The sequence below is a fragment of the Camarhynchus parvulus genome, chromosome 14 (genome assembly GCF_901933205.1).
Source record: "Camarhynchus parvulus chromosome 14, STF_HiC, whole genome shotgun sequence".
Lineage (NCBI taxonomy): Eukaryota > Metazoa > Chordata > Aves > Passeriformes > Thraupidae > Camarhynchus > Camarhynchus parvulus.
The window spans coordinates 7,080,431-7,104,943 of record NC_044584.1 but is presented as its reverse complement, the minus strand read 5'-3'; the positions used below and the strand labels follow the sequence as shown (position 1 = coordinate 7,104,943).

The following is a 24,513-nucleotide window of genomic DNA, read 5'->3' as shown; positions in this document are numbered from 1 at the left end:
ATGGGCAGGGACACCTCCCACTATCCCAGGGTGCTCCAAGCCCCATCCAACCTGGCCTTGGACACTTCAGGGATGGAGCAGCCAGAGCTGCTCTGGCCAGCCTGTGCCAGGGCTTCACCACCTGGACATGAAAAAATTGCTTCCTAATATCTCATCTATACCTGGTGTTTCAGTTTGAAGCCATTCCCCTTTGTCCTGTGTCTCCATGCTTTTGTAATTATCCCCAATACCAGTATTATGCCTGTGTGTTGGCTATGAAAGCATGTGCACTTTCCAGCCAAAAGAGAGAGCCTGGGAAAGGCTGCAGCTCTGCTTCAGGATGGCTTTGTAAATAAATGATTGAGCCCTTCTTTTCTGCAGGCCTGGATTCCTAGAGGAAAGCATGTGCTTCTGGAAGTGCAGGCAGTGCCCCATTAAAGCAATCTTCAAAAACCAGTTAGAACAAAGGCCTTTTTTTGTCCCTAAGCTGGAAATTCCAGCCTTGGGGGATTTAGTGAGTTAAATATTCTCTTGCTGTGATCTAGACAACACCTTGTCTGCTCCCCATTTCAGAAGGTGTTAGTGCTACAAGGTCAGTGTCTGTTGTAGCAGCAGCAAAGCTGGTTTCTCTGACTGCTTTTTGTGGGCAGAGGGACAATGGTCTCTCTCTCTAAGGGAAGGAAAAAATGACAAAGAGCTTCCCCTCTTGCAGCAGCAGGACCCCTGGCATTTTTAGTTCAGCACTGGTTATCTTGCTTGAGTTTCACTTGCATTCTCTAGAAATTCCTGTCTGGATCCCATACATGTTCCTGAAGCACTAAGTTGCAGCTGCCTGTCACCTGCTCCCTTCTTTCATTCACTGATTCTTGCTGTTGCCTGTTCTTCCCCTGCTTGTCTCACTTGTGTCCTTTTCCAGTCTCTACTTTCCCTGTTTGCTGTATTTTCCTTCCTGAACTCCTTGCTTTCCTTGCCTTTTCTCTCCCCATTCCCATCAGCTTGCCTGCAGGTTTCACCTCAGTGCTGATATCCCATCTAACTCCTCTTGTTGTGTGCAAATGTTCAAATGGGAGAGGCCTTCTTTTCCTACAGGACTAATGAGATTGTGCTTCCTGCCCTCTGTCCTTTGAGACCCACAGAGCCCCTGGAAGAGTGGTTCCTCTCCTATCCTGCATGCCTGGCAGGATGCTGTCCTGTATCTGTGGCATACCTGCTGAATTGACCCGTTACTTATCCTGGGAAGTGAGAAAAGTGGTTTAGTGCTCTCAAGCAGTTACCTCTGTCCAGAAACTCTGCTCTCCTTTTTTATTTTTTTCTCCATCCTGTTTTTTTCCTGTACTTCCACAGCAAAAGCTGGCAATTGTGGGAAGACCTCCTTGTAAATCAGCCTCCATGCAGGTCTGAGAGCAAGCTGCTGCAGACTTTTGGCTCCAGGCATTGTTTAAGATCTTAATGCCTTATCCTGCTGTGTGGTATTGAAAGTCAGGCCAGTTTGTTTGAAATTGCAAAGTAAGCTATGAGATTTGCAGTGCTTGCTGTCCATTTCACAGCTGTGATGTGCCAATAAGGGAGGTGATGCCTTTTTAGGGCAAAAGGTCAAACTGATGGGTTTGATTTTTTTCAATTTTTCTTGCGGCTCATGCTGTAAGAAAAATGTTTTTAATATTGATAGAGTAAATGTACAATAGAGAATATTTTAATGTTTCCAAATACTCATCCCTGACCTTCTGTGGTGCTGAGGTATTGTAATCCTGGGGTGTGTATCCCTGCTAAAGCGTTAATGAGAATAAAACCTGCCTGTAAGCCAGGGCGGTGACTGATCCTTGTTCTTTCTGCCCTTCCGCAGGCATGGACGAGAAGCCAACGATCGCGTTTGCCACCATCCCCACGGCCAGCCGTGTCATCCAGACAGTGGCCAGCCAGATGGCCCAGGGTGTCCCTGGTCAGACTGTCACCATCCTGCAGCAGGCAGCCCCTGTGGCCCTGGGGCAGCACCAGCTCCCAGTGCGGGCAGTGACCCAGAACGGCAAACACGCCGTGCCCACCAACAGCATCGCCGGCAGCGCCTACGGTGGGTCTGCTCCCAGCCCCTGCCTGCCCCTGCTCCCCCAGCTCACAGCCAGGGGGTAAAGCTGCAAGGGTTTTCTCCTCTTGTTTCTGTGTATCAAGTTATTCTATGTGTCCAGCTCAAAGATATTGCAATTCTTCCACTTCCAGAGCTGTAAATGAGTGGGAGGTTCCCTTCTGTCCACCTCTGCTGCCTTTCCTGGGGGAAAAGCCCTGCTCTCTGTCCTTCCTTTGCCCTTGGCTATGCAGTTATTAGTACTGAGACTCTCTACCTCTTGAGGTTACTTGTTGAAAGTGTTAGTGATTCTTGTGGAGAGCCTGTTTTCATTTATTTTCTTCTGATCAACAGCCTTTGCTTGCAGCGTGCCAAATAATAAAATTTCCATGGTGCTCTTTAGATCTTGTGAAACATGACTCGATAGAGTAAAAAAGAAAATAACATACTTTCCCATCTTACAGTCTTAGAGCCTGAGAGAAACAAGATCTGTTTCACCAGGTGAATGAATGTAGGATTTTTGTATACACAGGATGTGTTCTAATCATTTGTCAAGCATAGTTTTTTGAAATTCCATACAAGCCATGTCTTGGCAGCCTCCTCTTGCTTGCTCAGCACCTCAGATTTTATTCAAATGGGGATGGGAATATCCAGGTTTCTTATGGCTTTTTTCTCTGAGAGGCCAAGCACTTCTGCTGCCTCAGGCTGGTGCTTTTGGGAGTTTGAAATGAAGGGCACTGCTGGGCTTTGGATGCCTTTCATGAAGGTAGGAATGTTTCTACAGAATTTTTTGCCACATCTCTTCGCAGTTATCACCTGGCATGCACTTCAATTGCAAGAATCTTATTGGAACTATGAAAAAATTATAGTGATGTGGGTTTTGTGCAATTATTAGAAGATATTAATAGATGAGATAGGTCAAGCTTCTACTAACCAGCATTAGCATTTGTCTAATACAGAATCAGATAGTTTTTTATTTAACATTTTTATGTTAAAATATTTTAATCTCACCAAACTTTTTAACTCTCACTAAAGTGGGAAGTATTCCAGTTGCATCTGAGTTTTTTTGTAAGTGGCAGTAAATTTTCTGGTTCACAAAACACAGCCTGAGTCTCTTGATTCTCATCTGTACTAAGTTAACTTCTCTTCAGTTGCATGATTTAGGTTCTCTAAGTCACTAAGCTGTAATTGCTGTCTGCCCTCATCTATACCCTATTTTTTCCCTTCATCCTCTTGATACTCTACAGCTTTCTTCTCATGCCTTGGTAGAAGTTACTGGGCTTTGAGGGCCTTTGTTCTATTGGCTTTGTTTATTTATCCTAGGGCTCCTTTTTCATGCATTTAGCAGTGAACACAGCACTGATGTTCAGTCATTCCATCCTTTGCAAATGAGTCTGGAGGGCAGAGGATGTGCTGTTTCCTGAGTCCCCTTTGGCTTCCTCTCTGATTGATGCAGAGTCCAAAAACTGCATGTGTTTTGTTTTCCAAGCAGTGGTGTGTGCCAAAGTCAGTGTGTAAGCACATTCTCTGTCTGGAACTAGGGATTGTAGACATTTTTACAGAGGGTTGCTACTTAAATCATCTTTTTCCTTACCACTTTTATTAATGGGAGGGTGAGACCTTGTGTCATTAGTGCAATACAAGATTGGAAGCCAAAAATTCCTTTGTTCTGATCCCAGTTCTGATGGGAACACATGTGGTTGTCTAGGGTAAACTTTTTCCTGCCCCTTTTACAAGTGGGATGTCAGTACACTCAGTATTTGGATTCTATTTCCCAACAGCCTGGTTTGTTCTTCCTGTGTGAGCAGGGCTCAAGAGAGCCTCTAAACCTCCAAATACAAAGCCCAGCACATGGATGTTGGAGTTCATGAGAAATTCTCTGGCCACCTACAATCAGAACCACCTCTCAAAGAGATGTGTTGTAATTTTAACTAGAGCTTGATCCTCCCCTGCTGGGAACAAATACTTAGCTAGCAATACTTTGTTTGACAGTGCATGGGAAGAAGGAAGTTCTCCTGTGAGAGGGGTTGTTGCTGGTTTGGTAAACTTGAAAAGCTGAGATTGTGGAGGGAGAGGGAAGGACAAGGCAAGCCAGGCTTTCAAAATGCACTGGGAAGCAACACTTGACCCTGTGCCAGCTGTTGTATTGAACAGTGGGATTTTCTTTTCTTTCTTTTCTTGGAATAGCAAACACTTGTTCTGCTTCACCCTACTAATTCTGCTTCTCTTTCTTATCTTCCTTCCCAGCTCTTACAAATCCACTGCAGCTCCTTGCAGCCCAGGCCAGCTCGTCCACTCCTGTTGTGGTCAGCCAGGTGTGCGAGGCAGGGACCGAAGAGACGGCAGCAGCCTCGTCCAGCGAGCCTGAGGTGAAGAGAGCACGGCTGGAGGAGCCCAGTGCAGCAGTGCCAGCCCAGGCTGCAGTCATCACACCCACAGTGCCACAGGGACAGGCAACCAGTGAATGAAGAACCGGTGGGAGGAGCTGGAGTGATGGCTGGGGTGGGCATGGGATGGCAGGAGCCCTAAAGCAGCTTTCACAGGAAACCAACCACAACTGTAACAGCTCAAAACACAGCTGATAAAGAGCTCTTTTTAAAGGCAGATTTTTTTCAATGGGAGGACAACAGCTGTTATAATCACAAGGTGCCAAAAAGAATGGAAAATCCCTCCCAAGAACCCATATCTGGAACTCTGTTCTGTCTCTACTTATGAGATTTTTTTTTTCCTTTTTTTTTCCTTTTTTATTTTTTTAAAGATTCAAAAAAATACAGACAACTGATTGTATGACTGCTGGGATATTTTTAACTATCTTTTCCCCTTTTGGCTCCAAGGGGATGGGATTTGCAGTTCAGAATCTAAAGGAATGTAATACAAATACGGTCTGCTCCCTGGAAAGAAAACTCCTCACGTTCTATGCCTTAATACCACGCTTCTGAGAGCTTTGAACCATAGGACCATTTTAAAAAGGTCACCTAAAGCACTCAAATGCTGAAAGATGGGTGCAGTATCTCACAACAACATTAAAGAAACATGGTACCAAGCTTAAAAAAAAAAAGGCAAATTATTCTGGTTTTTTAAAACAGAAAATTCTGAATATAAATGTTTATTTATATGAGGATTCAGGAGGAAGAGTTACAGGGCTCAGCCACCTGGATTTCCAGATTAAATTTTTTTCCATTCCCTCTGAGGGAGAATAGGATGACAGAGGAATTGTATTAACTTGGTTCCTGTAAAGATGTTAAAAACAAAGGGGTTTGTATCTTAACAAATAATTTCTTCCAATTATTCATCACTTGCTCTGGACAACAGCCAAAGTATCTTGATGCCTGAGGATCCCATGGGGAAGGGTGTCTCCAGGAGGCTCTGTGTGCATTTGATTGATCACAGCTTGTGTGAAGCACCAGCTTTTGTTCAAATTAGCACTGTAGGTGAAGGCATGGCCACTGTCTTTGTGAACTTGAGAAAATACTGGTTGATGTTCTGCACTAAAGCTGTCACCTTCCCCTCTTGGTGGTGGTGTGGTCCTTAGCTTGATGGACCCTGGTCAGGAGGTCAGAGCTGACCCTCTTTCATGGCTAACAGCAAAATTCCTGTGTTACTCTTTGGAGAGGGAAGTTTAGGGCTTGGATGAGAGGCAGCAGAGGTCATACCATGGTTCATTCAAATTCTGTCAGGGTATAGTAGACCAAGGCAAAAGACTTCTCTTTTATTTTCCATGTAGCAAAACTCACTGGAGATCTTCAAACAGTTTTACCAAAATTAATTTGGAGGTTTGCTTTAGTTGCTTGGCTCCCTCTCCCATCTCTCCTGCCTTGAGGACCATTTGGGTTGGCCAATAGGAGGAGGCCTTTACTCAAACTGTATTCCAGGCTCCTCACGCAGTACAAGGATGTCTTACAAGGAAGGCAGATTTGACTTGTGACACCTTATGACTGGCAAAGAAATCCACCCCTGCCTGTAGCCTCCAGCAAACCCCTTTGGCTTTACACCCTTTGCAGTGTCCTTGGCTAACATGTCTTCTGGCAGCACAGCAGAGCTTTTTAATTTAGCAAATGTTACAGCTTTGGTAATGGCAAGAGAGACTTAAGAGGGGTGGGCAGTGCCTCTGGTGGGTTATCCCCCATCTGTACTGATTTGCTGTCCTGTGCAGTCTGACAAGGCAGACAGGCAAACCCCACTGCAGAAACATTGCAAAAAGCCTTCCCCAATGTGCAGTAAACGATACTGTCAGGATATCCATGGGGATTAGGGGCAAGGCACAGCCCTTCGGTGCCTGCTGGAATCTGGGGGAAGTCCACGAGGTAACAGCTGGCATCACTTGTTCCCTTCTAGGTTTCCTTTGTCTTTGCCAAATCCTATTCAATAACCAAGTCCCACCACTTGAATAAAATCCAGACATGTTTAATTCTCAAGTCCATTATTTTGTGAGAAATATTGCTGAAAGAAGGAAAGAAATTTCTTGCTCTCATGATTTGCGGTTACTTTCTGCGGAGAGAGGCACATAAAATATTCATGACAGATCATTTATCTCAGCTGGGCTTTCAGAATTCAGGTGTGTGCCCTTTGTGACAAGTTATTAGATGGGATTTTAGTACTTTGAAATGGTTTTGTGAAGGAGGATTGTTAGAGACCACAAAGTAATTGAAGCAGGCTGGCCTCCAGCTGTCCCTTCTCCCGCTAGGAAGGCGAGGTGTGGCGCAGCGGAAAAGCACAGAGATTAGCTCTGTTTTCTGTAGCCTTTTCAAAGCCAGGAGTCAATAAAATGAACTTCTAGGCAGAAGGCACAAGTGAGAGTGCAGCACAGTCTCTGTGATGAATCATTACTTTCGGGTGTCTGCTGGTTTAGGTACAGGCACGTCTCTGAAACAGCCCTGAGGCTCGGAGCGCTCCGGAAGCACAGGACTCCTTGGGTTTCCAGAATGTTGGATGAGTCAGAGCAAGATGAAAAACCAACAGAAAACTGTTCAGGATGTGGAGCTGCCAAGATTCTGTGGATATTTCTTTGCTGATGCTTTTCTCTTGAAGAGTCTAAATAATTAAGCCCTGATCTTCTGTAAACTAATCCAGCACTATAGAAGGACATCAGCTGAGTGACAATGTTTTCATCCACCATAAAGCTGCTTCTTTGTAGGTACCTCTTGAAAGTCCATCCTCAGGTTGCATGTGTAGATCTGCCTCCTGAGTATTTATAACAGAATAACACTTTCTCTCTCTTCTTTTTGTGGCTCACAATGCCTGCTGGTTCAAATGGGAGTTGAGGATAAGCAAATATCTTTGTTCTGTTCACCCTTTCTGCTTGAGATGTCTGGAGCTTGTCAGTTCACCCTGTCAGGGCGTTTTTGCGTTATCAGTCTGTTGCATCCCTCTGCTGCTGTAGGAAGCAGTCCTGCCACTTGCAAATTTTTTTTTTTGTAGTTTTGTCTAAACATTGCCTGATACCAGGTAAAATAACTGTTCTTGCTAAATCGTGTTGAGAGCTGTGCAAAAGTGTGGTCCTCATCCATTACATGTGAGGTGAAGACATCTTCTTTCAGGCCTCCAGATGAATTCTTTCAGCACTGATCAGTCTGGATGACAGCACCATTCTTTCTGCATACCAGTTCTGATTCTCCAGGCTGCAGAGGTGTGGTGGTAGAATTAAGTCTTCAGCTAGGAAGAAAATGTTTACCTTAATGGTTATATGCGGTACTCAGATTATTTTAAATTTATAATCTGACTTGTTTTTATTGTCTAAGAAGTTGTATCTCATCTTTGATTACATTAACTAAAGGTTTGAGGGGAAGTGAAGGTGGAGGCTTCACTGGATTTTCTGCTCTCTGTAATGAAGGTCAAGGCATATTGAATATTTAAACTGTGATAACTTGGACCTGGGAAAACTGTAAAGGCAAGTTCTTCATGTGTGAATTCACTTTCCACCATTCCCTATTGATTTTTTTTTCACCTTAGGCAATGACATTGACTAATTTTACTTTGATCACAGTTAGTTTGTAGCAACTTTCTTTGCCCCAGTTTGCAAGAGTTGAATGCAGTTGTTCTTTGTTCTATCCCACTGGAATTCCATGTTGTTTGTCTTGACCTTGGCTCTTATGATACAGAAAGCTTTTTAGAGAAAGATCAATTTAATCTGATTTAGTGATAACACAGCACAGTGCTGAGCACAAAATTGAAGTTCATGATTAGCTCATATATTCTTTTCAACTCTTTTTCCTTCCCATATTCCTCCCTCCCCCATACCATTAACACTGTGCCCTGTAGCATATCCAGTCATTTTTATCCACTGACAGGAGCAGCACCTTGCATTAAGCTCTGCCTGAGAACTCCAGGATGAAAATACCTGTGGAATTCATGGAGTTTCAGAACAGGTTGAGAAAGGTCATTTTGGTCACCCTGTATGAATTTTCATGCTGTGTTCTAGGCATGTTACTGTTGGGCAGAGCTTATTCAGGAGAATGTTTTCAGAGACATGTTAAAGCTTTGTAAGAGGAAAAAAATAACAGCTCAAGCTCTTACAGTGCTTCTGCCATCAATGTCATGGTCTAGCATCAAATATTGCGGGGAGTAAACTTGCTTTTGCATGTTTGGTCTTTTGTACTGACTTAAAGTTGTCATTCAGAGTTAATTTCCACTTTTTTTTAAATCCTTTTTCAGTAGGGAAGTGCCCACAATGGAATAAAACTTGGAGCACAGAAGGCTAGGGACCTGTATCTAAGCAAGGGGAGCATCTGACCTGAGCTCTCTTGCAGTGTGGTGTGGAACACTTCTCCCTGCCTGCTGGGCATGTTCTGTTGGTGTTGGAGCTTTTCATCTGTGTCAGCAATGGGGTGTTTGTTTGGAATCACTGGTGTGTGCTAATGTGTAAGTGAATGTCAAAATGTAGGGTGAAGGAGAAGTGTTTCCCTGGATTTGGGGATCTTGGATTTCACCTAGTGGTAGTTCTGCACCTCTCCTTAGAGAATCCACTCTCACCACACAAGGTGAAAACTTCTCAGCAACATAAGAAGAATTTCCCATGCAGCTGCATTTGTTCCTGGCCTCTGAGGAGAACCCAGCTCTGCCTCCTCTGCATTTTGCAAATAGGAACTTGAAGATTCCAGTAAGATTTTTCCAGTTTGCTTCCTCCTCTTAAGGCTGAACCAGCCTGGTTGTCTTGGTCTCTTTTTGTCCATCAGGTGGAATTGCTGCAGGAGGTCACTGTGAGTCTTGTGCTGGGGAGCCAAAGGCAGAGACAGTGCTGCAGACTTGATCTGGGAATGCTGGATGGGTTGGAAGAGGAATCCTTTCCCTTGGCCTGATAGCTTCACTTCTGCCAGTACAGCCCAGTACCTGTTTGGTCTCTTGCTGCAATACAAGTGTAAAGTGTAAGGATCAAATCACAGAGTGAACTGGATTGCATTTGTGCAGATGCAGCCATGTTGTCTCTTCCAAGGAGCAGTCCTGTCTTGGGTCTTTTTGAGCAGGAAGCAGCACTGAAGGATCCTGATCACTTTTAAAAATACCTGTGCTTAATCTTATCAAGTGATAGTTTCAATCCAATGTGGAAATTGCTTTGAGTTTCTACCTGCTGCAAAATCTTTGAGGTTTTTTTAAGTCCTGCTGCTAATAAGTTGGACTAGGGCATTAAGAATGCACCTCTAAAGGAACAGGATTTGCTTCATAATTTTGCCCTTGCTGCACACTGAGTTTTTGAGTTTGCAGATGCCATCCTGCAGCAAATTATCTGTCTTGTCTTGCCAGCCAGTCTCTTGGGCAGCTCCCGTTTCTGCTCTTCATCAGTTTTCCCCCTCTATTTGTAGTTACATCTGTCAACTCCAGAATCCTTTAATCCAACTCCTAATTTAATTCCAGTGCTTGAAGGTCTGCATCTGGCTAGGATTCTTGTGTTAGGTTGCAGTTACACGAGTAAACAATCTGTTGTAGAACTTTTTGTGTCCTTCTGGGTGAAAAATGATGCCCAAGCTGCTGCTACTATAGCATACACTACTGCTGGAAAGTGTAGCTTCCAAAGGAGCCAGCTGTGCTGCAGAGGACAGGTACACTACAAGGTCATCTGGGCTGCTGGAATGATGCCTTCTTGCATGTTGATCTGCACCTGATCAGAACGTGGCTGGGGAATCTCTCCCTGGGCTGCCAGGCAGCTCTTGGGCTGGGATTTGTTAGCTCAGCACCTCTCTCTGCTGGGTGGGTTGTTTGCAGGTCAGTGCACGTGTTTGTGCACGCAGGTGTGGGTGGATTCCCATGCCATGACCAGCAGGGGGAATTCTGTAGCTGTGAGGGTGGGCTTTCTCTGTTAAGGTGTCTTTCATGGGGCAGCAATACACCAGGGAGCATTTTACTTTGGCCTGAGCAAGACATTTTGAAAAATACTTGGTTTTCTTGGAGCACTATATTTAATTTCCAAATTTTGAATCAATTTGTGACATTTGTATTTATATGTTTGGAAAATTCTTTTGATACCTTTTCAACTTACCAACACTGAATTAAAACCTTTCAGAATGTATGGTTGGTCCTCTCCTTATGTGTCACTTTAAGTTTCAGAGCATGAGGGTAGTTGTGCCAAATCTACTCCTTTGCTCTCAAGACAGAAAAAAAAACATTGACAATTCATGGGTGGCAGCTAAGGAAGAAACCCTTTAAATATTTTTTTTCAGAGAATATTAAATTAGATCTGTGTAAACATAAAATTTATATTTATTAATGTGTGAGTGTGTGAGCGTGTGTGTCAATATAGATATATAAATGGTCCATGACTATTTCTTTCTCTTTAATGGTACACAGACTTTTATACAGTGTGTTGGTAATTCCTGCACCAGGCACTGACTCTGAAAGAATGATAAACCTATTTTTGTAATGAATGTGAGCAGCCAGTGGAAGCAGCTTTACTTCAGTGATTGCTTTCATTCCTCTCACAGAGCAGAAGAGGCAACTTGGTACTTGCATCTTCCTTGTGTAGGATCCCTGCTTCTGCCTTTGTCCTGCTTGCAGCAACCCCAGCCCACGCTGCTTTTCTGGCAAGAAACCCCTCCCAAATGGCACTAATGAAAGCTGGAATCCTTTCTTGTCTGCAGTTCTCTCTAGATGCAGTATCAGGGAGTTCTTTACAAATTCTGCTCTGTCAGTAATGGGACCTGATTTCTAACAGAGGAGATTGATGGGGGGTCCATGAGGATGCTGTAAGGCTGAGGAATTCCTCTCTGTCAGGTGGCTAAGCTAACACTGGGGCACTAGGAAATTGTTTCTTTTCCTCTGAGGTGAGATTATTTTCCTTTTGTCATGCTTCTGTCTCTTTTTGGGGTGAGGTGTGTCTATATCCCCTTAAAAACAAGCACAGAAGAGTTTTTCTAATGTTTCCATTCACAGGGAGTAAATTTTACTGAACTGGCCAAAGTTCAGGTGTGATTTAATTCCACAGGGATCACTAAATTCACAGAAGGGTGTATTTTGAACCACTTGGATCTTTTGAGAATAAAAGCAAGTGATACCTGACTTCCTAATCCTAATTGCTCTTCCAGAAATTCTCTGTGAGGATCTGAGTGAAAGCTTCACCTCAGCAATCCCTGCCTGCTGATGGGGCTTCAGCTCTTCAGGGAGGACGGGGTCGGTGATAGGAACAGTGACCAGAGTAGGAGCAGTGAAAGGAAGCAGCTTTCCTCCTCATCCAGCAGAAAACAGCCCCTGTGAAACCCAGACTTCCCCCAATATTTGGTTGTGTCTGCTGCCAGGTTATGCTGTGATCTGGACCTCTCTGTCCTGCTCCTACCCCACCTCACTTTCACCTAAAGCAGTCTGAGACAGAGCCTTCCTTAAAGCTAAGGGCAACGGTGAGGAGAAATGTCTGGTAGCTAAAGAAAAATGAGATTTAAATGGAGCAGAAAAAGTGAGACTTCCTTCTGTTTCACTGTCTTGCTGCTAAAAGTCTGGTGCAGAACATCCTGATGTTCTGCTGATTTATATGCTGCTCTGGGGAGGTGGGCAGGCTGCTAAGTTGGCTCTGTAGCAATTGAATTACTGTAAACCTAAACTTGCTTAATCTCTCTTTTTTTTTCTCCCTCAAATGGGCTTGAAGTAGAGGGAACCAGAGTATTGTTTGTAAGATCTTTTTGCTTTAATAGAAAACAGAATGTAAAAAAAAAAAAAAAAAAAAAAAGAAAAAGCAAAACCAAACTCATTCAAATATAGTGATACAGAAAATGGCTTTAAAATATGAAAATCTTACAAGACCATGTGTTGTGTTGGGTTCTGGACATGCTGTTTGTGCTGAGGAGGCTGGCCTTGCCCAGCCTGCCAGCCAACCTCCACGTAGCCAAAAAGAGCATTTTGAGAGTCTGTAGCTATCCAAAGGACTGTTATCCAAAGGACTGTTAAAAGCTGTTTAGGGATAAATCAAAAGCTGTGTGTGAGCAACGGATGGTAAAGCTGGAAATTCACATCCAACTCTGAATAATTGCTCTAATAAAAAACAAATTCAGAAAAATCCAACTCTCCCCCCTGTTCTGCAGATACTCATTCCCACTGAGTCCCTGGGGAAGGCTGAGAGGAGAACCTGAAATACCTCAGTGGCTTCACAGAAGGGTTTGCTACAGAGATCTGGGCCAACCTTACCCCTTTCACCTCGGTTTGGCACTTATTTTGTAAAATAAGAAGGTGATGGAAAGGGGAAACTAAAGCCATGCTTGCATTTCAGTTCCTGGTGTTGCCTGTGCAAGACACCTCCAGCCAGATGTTTTGGGGTTTGTGGGGTTGTTTTGTTTGTTTTTTTTTTTTTACAGCTGATATCAAAAGTTGTTTTGGGGTTTTTTTGTGACTTGTTTTCGTTATCAGTGCTTTCTAAAAAGCAGGTGTGTATCCCAAGGGGGGAGCTCCATGGGGGCCGTGGATGTGAAGCTCGTGTTCTTTCTCTGGCCATGTTGCTGCTCCTGTGAGATGCTGGAGGCAGCCCTGGCTCCCAGCAGGGTGTGGGATCCTGCATCCCAGGAGCAGGACCTGTGTTTCCACTTCAGATGGGATACAGTGGGTTTGTTTGTTTGTTTTTTTAATATAGAGCCATACATTTTTTAAGTAATTTGAGATCTGAATGTGATTTCTAATGTATCGAGAACGTTAATATTTTAAAGCTATAACAAAGGTTTAAATTTCTACTTTTTTTTTTTTTTTCATTTATTTTAACTGTTCTGTTACCTTAATTTGATGTATGTGGTTGGGGAATGTTGCTTCTCCTCTTAGCATTTGTTTCTATAACCAGAAATAAAATTATATATGAAAGAGAAAATGCCCTGAGATTGCTTTGCTGGTTTTGGGTGCCAGATTTGACTCCTTGCAGTGTAACATCCCAGGGGGGTTGAGTTTCCTGCAGCAGTGAGGGGACTGTGTTTAATATTTTTTCCTTTTTTTTTCATATAGGAAGGAAGTGTGTATCTGCACACCTTGCAGTGTTTGGAGTTCAGACTCCCCACTTTTGATCCCTTGTCAGTTATTTGGGCAGCTGTTGGCTCACAGCAGAGTGAACATATGGAGTTGTGTGTTTGAGATCTGCGATGCTTCCCCTGGGGCTTATAAAGGATTCCTCCAGCTCCAGCTTTTGTTTTGTCATGAAGTGAAACATTGTTATTTTGAAACTTAAACTATTCCAGTGTGTTCCCCTGTAATTTATAATAATTGTTTTCATTTCAGCCTGTGAGATCAGAAAACAATACTTTATCTGTCTTGTAGTTAGACTTTTCCTCCTTTTTCTTCCTAATGCAGCTACAATTTAAGTTCTGGGTTTATTTTGACTAAACATTCTTAGCTCCAAAATTAAACAGTAGTATCTTTTAAGGCCTCAATTGACATAAAGTAGCTGTAATTCATAGAATTATAGAACCATTGAATGGTTTGGGTTGGAAAGAACATTAAAAATCGGCTCATTCCAGCCCTCGCCATGAGCAGGGACGCCTTCCACTGTCCCAGGTTGCTCCAAGCTCTGCCCAGCCTGTCTTGGACACTTCAGGGATCCAGGGGCAGCCACAGCTTCTCTGGGCACCCTGTGCCAGGGCCTGCCCACCCTCACAGGGAAGGATTTCTCCCCAATATCCCATCTAATCCCCCCCTCTCTGTCTGAAGCCATTCCCCTTTGTCTTGTCACTCCATTCCCTTGTAAAAAGTTTCTCTCTTTCTTGTAGTCTCCCTTCAGTTACTACAGGGAGGGTTTTTTTTAATTTACTAACTAATTAAAAAATTAATAACACAGTACACAGTGAGCAAATCCAGAGCCCTTTAAAATACAGGGGTGTATTTTAAAATTATCCTGTCTTTGGCTCCCCACGTGCTGCTGCTCTGCTGGCTGATTGCCCAGGCATGGTGCTAATGAACTCTAATGCCAGGAGAGCACAGGGCAGGGAATTACCAAAGGCAAAGTGCCAAATCCCATCCCCTGGCATCTCCTCCTTGCAGGGCAGTGCTTAGTGAGGTGCTGGGAGCTCCGGCTGTGTTAGCAGTCGGGAGAGAAGGTCCTGGTGGATTTTTAACTTCTGGGAGTGCTGAAGACTGAGCAGCTGGTTTAACATCTCATACCTGTTTTGGAAAGCTCTGTTTTATGAACAGGTTGCAGGAAAGGCTGATAGATTTATTGTCTTTTACCATCACTCCTGCAGAAGGCCCAACTCTCATCTCTGCCATGTAATGACGTTCTCCATAGGTCTGAGTGCCTAGAGTGGGGTGGCCTCAGAGCCCAGCTTGTGCTCAGGCTCCTGAGGTGGGGGATAACAACAGCAGCCCCTCGGACAGTCCCTTTGCAGCCACCAGCGCGGATTTTGGTCACCCCGCGCCTCTGCGAGCCTCTCCCGCTGGCGGAACCTTCGTGCAGCAGCCATCGCGTCCCCCCGGAGCCAGCGCGGCGTACCGCCCGCCCATGGGGGGCGGCTTTGGCCGCGTACCGTGGCGGGGCTGGGCGGTGACGGGGCCGGGATGTTCACGGCGGCTGCCGAGAGCTTCCTCAGACAGGCCAGGTGCGACAGGGGGACAGGGACAGCGCCAAGCACACCTCGGGCCGGGCGGGGGTGCTGGCGGGAGCGGGGGGCCGGGCGGAGGGGCGGGCGGTGAGTACGGACCCTCCTGCCCGGAGCTTCCCGAGGGGGCCCGGGCTCTGACAGCCCCGACCGGCCCGGCAGGGAGATCCAGGAGGAGGAACTGCGGAGATTCACCGCCCGTGTGTCCGCCCTGCTGCAGGGCCCCGAGGCCGGCCCCGAGGCCGTGGATGGGCTGCAGAGGCTGCACCTCACCGTGGCCGCCACCAAGTACCCCCGCAAGTGAGTGAGTGCCCCGTGCGTCCCGGGTGTTCGAGATGCAAAGCGTTACCTTCTAACCAAAAAGAAAAGTTAGGGCTTTAAAATAACACGCTGCCTTGAAAACCCTAAGTTCACTTTGAACACAAAGCCGGTCTTTGCTTCTCACCCCCTTGCTAAGCAGAAGTGCCCTTCTCCTTTTGCAGCAAGATTAACAAGTGTTGGTGTGGCTGAGGCTTCACTCAGAAATGAAGGTGATGAGTGGCATTAGTCACTGTCAAGGGGGATCATCCCAAAGCCAAAAATATGCAGGAAATAAACATTTGGATCTTTTCTTGCCTTGCAGTGGTGTTTACTGTGACTCTTGCAGGCTCGATGGCAAGTTTGTGGAGCAGTTGCAGACAGTGCTGTGCTCACCCAAAAGTCCTGAGCAGATTCAGGTGTTATGTGCTGCCATCCTGAGAGAGATGTCACCTTGCAACGATCTTGTCCTGTCCTGTGATGAGATTCAAGATACAAAGCTCTTGAGCCTGGTATCCTCCGTCCTTCTGGCGCAGGTAAATGACCTGTCAAATCAGAGATCTTCCCTTGTCAATATGGATTTGCTTTTTGATTGTTCTCTGCTCCTGAGCTCCTCCCTGAGCTCAAGGAGAGTGAAAATCAATTGTAAGTATGTAGAAAAAAGCAGAGGTATTTCAATGTTCATTTAAAGGATCTCATTATTCTGCTTTGCATGGGAAAAAAATGGCAAATTTTTGTGTATAGCACTTAACTACAAAAAAAATGCTTAAAATTATCATGTTTAGACACTGAGGTCCTGGAAGCAGAAAAGAACCTTTTAGAGCTGGCTGTTGCAATAGATTTCAAATCAGGGTTGCTTGAACCTGGGAAAGATTTTAGATATTCTTCTTGTGATATTGGCTTTCATGTTCACATATAAAAAACATACACAGAACCTACAAAACATGTAAAACTGTAAATGCAAATGACACTTCAAAGGTCCAGATTCTCCATGATGAGAAGCAAACATGAGGACCTCCCTGTTTTGAGTGCTGCCTGGGGAACAAGCTGCAAACTTCTCTTTTTCCTCTCCTTCTTTTACTTGTATTGTGCCTGTTAAAGGTAAAATATTTTTGTGAAACTTCTCGTTCTGAGTTTCACTGTGTGCTTAGAAATGTCTCTAATGTTTGTGACATTCATCTGAATCTGCTTCACTAAAGGAAATGAAACAGAAACCAGCAGTGTGTTACTTGTGTGCTGCCTCACAGAGCTCCTCTCTCCCATATCCAGCCTTGAGACTGTCCTGCAGTTCCACAATGTAAAAATGCACATAAGCAGCCCCACAGTTTGGGATCTGTGAATTCAAATTGCAGAAAATCTCTGTAAAATGTGCTAAAATCCCCTGTGCTGTCAGTCCTTTTTGTGTCTGACTTTGGTATTGATGCCTGATGGAGGTCTCTAGTGATGGTAGATTATTTATCTTTACCTCTTCTTTACTTTTTCAGGGAAATAAGGGTGAAGTGGCAGCTGTGGGGCAGCGTGTTGTGCAGGTCCTTGAAAGAAGACTGCCCGAGGGTCAGAGTGCTCGGTTCCTTCTTCCTGTCCTGGCAAATGTCATCAGCCTTTCCCCAGGATCCCTGACAGAAGGTAAATCTACAGGAAGGGCTGAGATTGCCACCTGGCTGTGGTCTGGGTACTGCTCAGAAGGCTCTCAGCTGGAAGCTGCTGTCAAAAGTGACATCTCTGCTATGAGGAAAGGGAACTTGCTGGGTGAGATGTGTTCCCCCACACAGAACTGGAGCTGAGCCTTCAGTCAAATCCTGGCCATGGATTTGTATAACAGGAACATGTGCTCTAGCTGAGGTCTCCACATGCAGCAGGAACTGTAGCTATCCTGAAGAGCATCAAGCCAGGAGAGAAAGAAACAGAGATGTGCCTGTGCATGTGGTCAAGAGAGCAGCAGGAACAGCTAGAGGTGCTCTTCAGCAGAGAGGCAGCACTGGGTGGGTAGTGGGGAGTTAACCTAGGAGAGCATTCCAGGCTAAAAATGCTGAGGAGTTGTGAGCAAGAGTTTCTGGGAGTTTCCTGTGAGGTTTGTGTGCTCCATGCAGTGCCAGAGAAGCTTTGGGGAGGATGTTGGGCTGGGTGCATGGGCTGGCAGAGCAGGAGGGATCACCTGCCCCAGCTTCTGTGAGTTCCCAGTGAGGGAGTTGTGCCTTTGGCTGCAGAGCTGAAGCCAGACACTGCCTGAATAAGGTGACAGTGGTTTTGTACATTCCTCCTAACAGCAGCTGTGGAACAAGTATCTCTTGAGTGATCTGGTAGCAGAGTCCTTGGCTCCAGCACTCACTCCCTGGCCGAGGTAGTATGAGGAGTATAGAACATCCACCTTAGGGTACCAGTTTCTTTATGGATTGCTGGGTCAGAGAGTGATCCAGGCTGGAGAAAAAGCACAGAAATTGAGGGTTAACAGGGACATGTTGCAGAGGCTGCTTCTCTGCCCCATCTAGCAATGACCCTGTCACTTCCCTTGTACAGAACAGACCAATGTTGTCAGTAAAAAGCTGGCTGACTGGCTGAGGTATGCAAGCATTCAGCAAGGAATGGCTCAACCCTCTGGAGGCTTCTTCTCCAGTCCCAGATCCAAACAGGTGAGTGCTGAGTTGCCATGGTGACCTCAGAAGAGCATTTGTTAGTCTGTTACCTGCTGGTTTGGATTCCCAGAATCACCTTCTTTTGGAAAACAGTAGTCTAGAAATGCTGCTATTCTTCAGCATTTTTTGTGGGATATGTGGTTGAGACACCTAGGAAAGCAAAGAAGGGGATTTACTGCTCTGAGATTTAGGAGTTCAGCTGTAGACCCAGAGCTTTGATCCTTGTAGCAGTTTTTGGAGAAGAGTCTTTTAGTGACCCTGTACCTCAGAGTTAAAGGTGCACATGAGAGCAGTGTCAAAGTAGCAAAGCTGGGTGTTTCAGCTGGGGAGAAGGGTCCAGGACAGCTGATTTTTCTCTCTCTGCCTACCTGCCCTCCTGCAGGACCCCAAACAAGGGCTGCTTGTCTCCATGGGCTCAGTGGGGTTTTCCCTGCCCTCTCACTTGGCCTTTCCCTGGGGCTCTGACCTGCTGCATCTTCTCTCTCAGCCTGCTCCTGTCACAGAGGTGGATGGTGCTGTTGCCACAGACTTCTTCACAGTGCTCTCAGTGGCTCAGCACTACACACAGGACCAGTGGCTCAACGTGCAGACTTTCTCCATGCTGAGAAACTGGCTGCTGTGCTATGGGGGCAAGGAGCTGGACACCCTGAATCCAGGTAGGGATTGAAGGTGTGGTCTGCAGCCCCAGGAGGGCTGTGTGCTCTCAGATGTTATATGAGGTGGCCGCACCAGCAACCCAGCAATCTCCTCTCTTTCAAACTGATTTGGTATTAGGAAGAAATTATTCCCTCTGAGGGTGTGGAGGCCCTGGTACAAGTTGCCCAGAGAAGCTGTGGGCGCCCCATCCCTGGAAGTGCTCAAGGCTGGATTAGACAAGATTTGAAGCAACCTGGGATAGTGGAAGGTGTCCCTGCCCATGGCAGTGGCTTTGGATGAGCTTTAAGTCCCTTCCAGCCCAAAGCATCCTCTCATTCCAAGTGACAGGAATATGGGCAAGAGTTCAGAGATTTTGCACTAGCAGCAGGGAAAGTTTGGGAAGGAATATCACTGAACCTCCTGACTGATACTTATTGATACTTCATTGGGGAATTACTTATTGGGTGAGTCTCCTGTTTTCAGACAAAGCCCCATGGATTCCTAGGAAAGAAAGCCTGGGTGATGGGAGACAGCATCTGCTTAATATTCTTGTAACATTCCCTTCTCCCTCAGCCTCCTGTTCTTCACTCTGCCCCTGGGGACAATCAGCTGCCTTTCTATTGCTGGGCTGCTGTGTGGGTGCCATGGCCTGTGACGAGCTGACACGTGTGATGTTCACTGTGCAGGTGCCACAGCAGGAGGGGACAGCTCTGTGACAAGCTGACACGTGTGATGTTCACTGTGCAGGTGCCACAGCAGGAGGGGACCGCTCTGTGACACCCATGGTCCCTGCTCCAGCCACGCCTGGCCGGCTGCTCCCTCCCAGGGAGCGCCTGCGGGACAAAGCCTTCGAGTACTGCCAGCGCCTCGTGGAGCAGAGCACCCGCCGTGAGTCCTGCCAGGGGGGAGAAAAATACTGCAGCATCTTTGGGCTGGGATCTCACTCCCTGGAATCCTCTGCTAGGGATAGAGCCTGCTGGGGGAAATAATTGACCAGCCCTGAGCTGGGGTGTTGGGAAGGATTTGGAGGCAACAGTCGTGTTCTGCCTCCTTGATTTGCTGGGGAGGCTGTGAAACTTGGTTCTCATTGGCCTGAATTTAGGATCTGTGTGTGTTCCTGCCTGCCCTGAAGCCAGGGTTAGTGCTCAAACTGACAGCCTCATGTTCCTGTGTGGGCTCTAAGCCTAACTTGGACTCATTTTCTGGCAGGACCCCTGAAGAAAGATGATGGAGACCTGCAAAAAGCTGTAAGTACACAGAGGTGGGGCTCAAGCTCTGGGAGTTGTGGTTTGCCCCATTCCAATCCTCATCTCTGCTCTCCTGCAGTGTCTCATTGAGGCAGTGACAATCATGGACATCATCTGCAAACAGGACTCCTCCTACGTGTGCCGTGCTGTCTCCTTCCTGAAAATCCTGCACAGCAGGATCTGTGGGGATGCCACTTATGCCAGGGCACTGCTGCCCATTGCCCAGTTCTTCCTGAACCACAGTAAGTCTTCAGTCTTGCCTATTCCAGCACAGCCTTTTGTCCTGGCACTTTGCTGCCTGCCAGAGTTGGTAATTTCACCTTGCCTGTGCTCTGGTATGGATGATCCCACCCCAGGAGCTGGGGTGTCCCCTGCTCTTTAGAGGAACATAGCCCAGATCTCTCTTAGCCCCTGGAGCCCTGGCAGGGCTGCTGGCTGGGCTGTGCTGTGCTGAGCAAGGTGCTGTGTTCTCCCAGGCAAACTGGCAGCTATGGACTCGGATGCCATCTACAAACACCTCTTCAGTGATATCCCAGCTCAGCTCTTCCACAACCCATCACTGGCCTTTGAATTTGTCCAGTTCTGCAAAGACAACAGCCAGCTCTTCACAGACTCCTCCAGCATATTCAGGCAGAGCTTCCCAAATCTCTTCAAGGTACAACATGTTGGAGCAGCAGAGGGGAGAGCCTGCTTCACATCCCCTTCTGTGCCCTAGAACTTCGTTTTTGCACCCCAGAGCCCTCCATGTGCCTTCATGGCAGTGCTAGGGAGAGCACAGGCAAGAAGGATTGTTACAAAACAAGTGTGATTTTGAAGGGGAGGAGGGTTCTGGGTGTGTTCAGCACTGCCAGGAGAGAAGAGTCTGGGCTGGCAGGACTGTGGAGGGCTGGGGAGCACAGTGAACACAGGACACAGCACTATGTTTCTGGAAAAGTTGAGTAAGTTGCAGCTTGCCAGCTGCCAGAGGCCTGCGTTGAGCTTCTAACAGGCTCCTGGGTTTTGACCAAACCCTCAGACTTTTCTGGTTTTGCTTTTCACAAGTGACTTTCCCATCCCATCTGGTCACAGTGTGGAGTTGTCTGGGTGTGTGATGGAGTCGCAGGGATAGTGCAGCAGTTTGTGCTTGTTCCTTGCAGTTCCTGGCGTGGAACAGCCCATCTCTGATCTCTGAGTTTGTGGACCTTCTCCCATTTCTGCTGGATCCAGGCACAGCCATTGAGATCTTCCATTTGCTGCTTGATCTACCCTGTTTGACAGCAGCTCTGGACATCCAGCTGAGGTAATGCACCTTCCCTTCCTTTCACTTGTTAATCAGCATCTTAGCACTGACCAAAGCCCAGCACACACTCCTGATCCTCAGCTGGCACAGAGCAGTCACTGCAGTCAGGTTAACACAAGGCTGCACAGATGTCAGCCCAGTTTTCCTAGTAATGTGTTGTACATGGGAGGAGAAGGTGCCCAGCTCTCACATTTCAGTACTGGACTGTCTTTGAGGCTCAGGGAGCTGTTGCCATTCCCTTCTCCCTATCCAGCTCCAAATGATTGCCCCATGTTTGAGGCTTCCATGAGCTACCAACTCACTACAGAGATGAAATAGCTATTCTTCCTTTCCTGCTCTTAGCCCTGGCTTTGGCTTTGTTCCCCTGGAGGCACACAGAATTTTCTTCCTGAGATCTTAGGAGCTGTGAGTTTCCATGAAGATGGGGTAGGACTGGAACTGGCTGTACCTCTGCTCTTTCTTGTCCTCCTAACATTACAGCTCTTTCTGGAGTGCTTAGAAAAGAGAGTCATCCTAGAGGCAGATGTTGGTGGGCTTGGATGATTGAGGGATGCAGAGTGCCATTTTTCCCTTTCGTCTGACACAGAAGCAAGTCTGAAGCTGCTGCCTGAATATGGGGGGCCTGAGCTCATCAGGTTGGCTCTCTGCTTTCCAGAGAGCCTGGATTAGACCTGGATTGCTGTTCAGTGTTCAGGATCCCAGCTCTGCCCTGGCCCATTCTCACACTGCAGCACATTCTGTGTGTTCCCTGCTAGGGCAGCAGCTCTTCCTGCCTCTGAGAAGGCTGGGCCTGACCCAGCTGGGAAGCCAGCCACGTGTCTGGAGGCCTTCCACCATCCCCTCTACAGGAGCATGTTCCAGTATCTCCTCCGCAGCAGGTCTGCTCCCGAGGATGCTCCAGACAGGTAGGAGCCTGCCTGGAGTGTGCTTCAGCCATCCAGCTCTGGGAGGCAGCACTGGGGTTACTGGGAAAGGCACAGCTGCTCTGAGCTGGCGTGAGGTGAATTTCTCTTCCCTCTGTCAGCCTTGCCAGTGCTCAAAGGCCTTGTGGGGAATAAGGAAGGGCAACTGGGAGCAAACCTTCAGCAGTAACACTTCTTCTGCCCACAGTCTGGTTCCACTTCGGCAGCTGCTGGGATCCCTGGCTGGCAGCCCCAGGGTGGTGCAGTGTGCAGAGACTGTCCCTGTCTTACTGGAGCTCTTTTTCAGGGTGGTGGCAGAGGTAGGTCCTTTTGGGGGATTTCAGTTCCCAGTTGTGCTGCAGGGATCTCTTGTTATGTGAAGAGCAATTGTAGATGCAAAATTGGGAAGATGCTGCACTCTCAGAGAGGGGGGGTAGGATTGATACTGGCGTGAACAGCACTGAGCTGGCCACTTGATCCAGAGAAACAGAAAAGGTCTGTGAAGTGTCAGCTCTCAGCCAGCTGTAAAGGGGAGAGATGAGAGCACAGTGAGTGCCTGATACCTGCTTTGTGCACTGCTCCCCTCCTAGACCAGGCAGTTTCTCAGCCAGCTGTCTCACCTGGCTGGTTATTTTGGGGTTTGGCTGCTGGATGTCACTGGTACTGCTGAAACAAGGGCTGGCTTTCAGTTTGCAGATGGCTCTCTGATAAACCAGCTGGTGGTGCTACTGCTGCAGAGGAGTGACCAGCTCTATGAGATCCCAGCGTTTAAAGAGGATGTGTACAGGTGAGATGAGACAGGAGGCACAGCCCAGCTCCCAGCCCTTCCTCCTGGAGGAGCCTTTTCAGTTTTGGCCCAGTCCCCACTGTGATATACCTTTGAAGGGGTATGAACCTTCATCCTGGCTGGAACATCCTGAGGATACAGCCCTGTGCCAGTGGCTGGGTGCTGCCAGCCCCTCCTGGCTTTGAGCATCAACACCTTGCCCTGCTCTGAGCTGTGCCCTTGTCTCTGCTCCAGGGTGCTGGGCTCAAACTTGGCAATGCTCTGCGGGCTGCGCCCTGCGCTCGTGGTGGAGCTGTCCACAGAGATCCTGGAGTTTTCAGGAGCAGTCAGCAACATCCAGAGCAAGGAGGCCATCTTCACCCACATGGTGAGCAGGGCTGCTCCAGCTGCACTCTCCTAGCATTAGCTCACCTGATTTTCTATTCCCTAAAAATGATTCAGTTCCCTCTCCCTGTGCTCCCCTCTGGCCTGGCACCAGGCGTGGGCTGTCGGTGAGTTCCTGTCGGTGTCACATGACAAGCGCTGCACGGTGGAGCAGATCACGCGCTTCTTCGAGACCCTGGAGGCCGTGCTCTTTGAGATCACCCAGCTCAGGCCACAGGCCAGCACCCCCAGCTGTGCCCCCCGTGCCATCAGTGTCCTCATGGCCACCTTGACCAAGCTGGCGGCCCGCAGCCAGGATTTGATCCCCAGGTGAGCACAAAAGGGTTCAAAGGGTTGAAATGTGCAGATCTCAAGGGTCCAAATGTGAGTTTGCTGGTGTTAATTAATAATTGAGTCTGGCAACTGAAAAAGGTCAGAGGTGAGCTGTGGAAGGGCACAGTTTGGAGGAGTGGGATTCATCTGCTGACTAATGCTCTGTCACCTGCACTAGTCTGTTGGAGCTTACACGCTGAAGTAGTGACCTGGCTGGGTGAAAAGGTCCTGCCAGCTGATACCCATGTTCTTCTCTCCTGCAGAGTGTCCATGTTCCTGTCCAAGATGAGGACATTTGTGCAGAGCCCTGCTGTCACCTCTGTTTACTGCGAGGAGGACCTTGAGGAGATCCTTATACGTGCAACTGAGCTCATGAACTTGCTGAAAATGCCCAGCGTGGCTCAGTTTGTGTTCACCCCACCTGTGGCCAGCACACAGTTTCAGAAGGAGGTGAATGACTCCCTCCCTTTGGCCCTGAGGATGGTCACCCAGCTCCTGGAGCCTGCTCCAGGCTCCATGCCAGTGTGAGGGCAGGAGGTTTCTGGAGTAACTCACTGGACACTGCTGACACTCAAGGCTGAGGCCCTGATCTTAACTGGAAAAGAGGAACAAATGATTGTGAATGGAACAGAGAACAGGAATAAGGAGAGCTGAGGCTGCTCCTCTGGTCTAAGGCTGTTTGTATTTCTGTCCTAGTGCCTGTTGCTTTTTTATCTCCTAAGCTTGTCTTATCCCTTCCTGGTGAGTATGCATTGAAATCCTGGTGGATTTGTGCAAATGTTGCAGGAGAGTGAATGGTGCATTAATAGCCTGCCAGCACACCCTGTCCCTTTGGAGATGAACTTGTTCCCTCCCTTCCTCTGCCTTGTTTCCCCTCCCCTTTGCTCTTACTACACCTGCATGTGCTGCTTCTCTTGCCTCTCCTTGCAGCAGAGCAGGCAAAGGCCTGAGCTGGAGGAAGCAGAACTGACTCCATCACATCTGGGAGCCCTCACTGCTCTTGTGTCTCACCACT

At 47.3% G+C, this 24,513-nt stretch overlaps 2 protein-coding genes across 2 annotated transcripts in view; both read left to right on the top strand.

Moving 5' to 3' along the window:
* The window catches only part of FOXK1 (forkhead box K1), a 56,199-nt gene extending 42,892 nt beyond the window's left edge, over positions 1-13,307 (top strand). The window contains exons 8-9 of the mRNA XM_030958000.1: positions 1,823-2,047; positions 4,286-13,307. Of these exons, the coding sequence (XP_030813860.1) occupies positions 1,823-2,047; positions 4,286-4,506 (446 nt within the window). The 3' untranslated portion in view covers positions 4,507-13,307. The remainder of the gene's footprint in view (positions 1-1,822; positions 2,048-4,285) is intronic.
* Positions 13,308-14,719: 1,412 nt separating this feature from the next.
* AP5Z1 (adaptor related protein complex 5 subunit zeta 1) lies at positions 14,720-24,280 on the top strand. The gene is made up of 17 exons (XM_030958367.1): positions 14,720-15,021; positions 15,184-15,321; positions 15,668-15,854; positions 16,803-16,944; positions 17,836-17,948; positions 18,439-18,607; positions 19,335-19,475; positions 19,797-19,834; positions 19,914-20,076; positions 20,311-20,489; positions 20,971-21,113; positions 21,869-22,018; positions 22,224-22,335; positions 22,705-22,802; positions 23,037-23,169; positions 23,281-23,495; positions 23,762-24,280. The coding sequence occupies exons 1-17, from the start codon at positions 14,981-14,983 to the stop codon at positions 24,024-24,026; spliced, it is 2,427 nt and encodes an 808-aa protein (XP_030814227.1). The 5' UTR covers positions 14,720-14,980; the 3' UTR covers positions 24,027-24,280.
* Positions 24,281-24,513: the final 233 nt, after the last annotated feature.

What these genes read in the sequence shown, in the direction of transcription:
- AP5Z1 (XM_030958367.1), top strand. Translation starts at nt 14,981, where the DNA reads ATGTTCACGGCGGCTGCCGAGAGCTTCCTCAGACAGGCCAG. An exon ending in CCAGTCCCAGATCCAAACAG is followed by an intron (nt 17,949 to 18,438) that starts GTGAGTGCTGAG and finishes CTTCTCTCTCAG; the next exon opens with CCTGCTCCTGTCACAGAGGT. An exon ending in GCTGGACACCCTGAATCCAG is followed by an intron (nt 18,608 to 19,334) that starts GTAGGGATTGAA and finishes TTCACTGTGCAG; the next exon opens with GTGCCACAGCAGGAGGGGAC.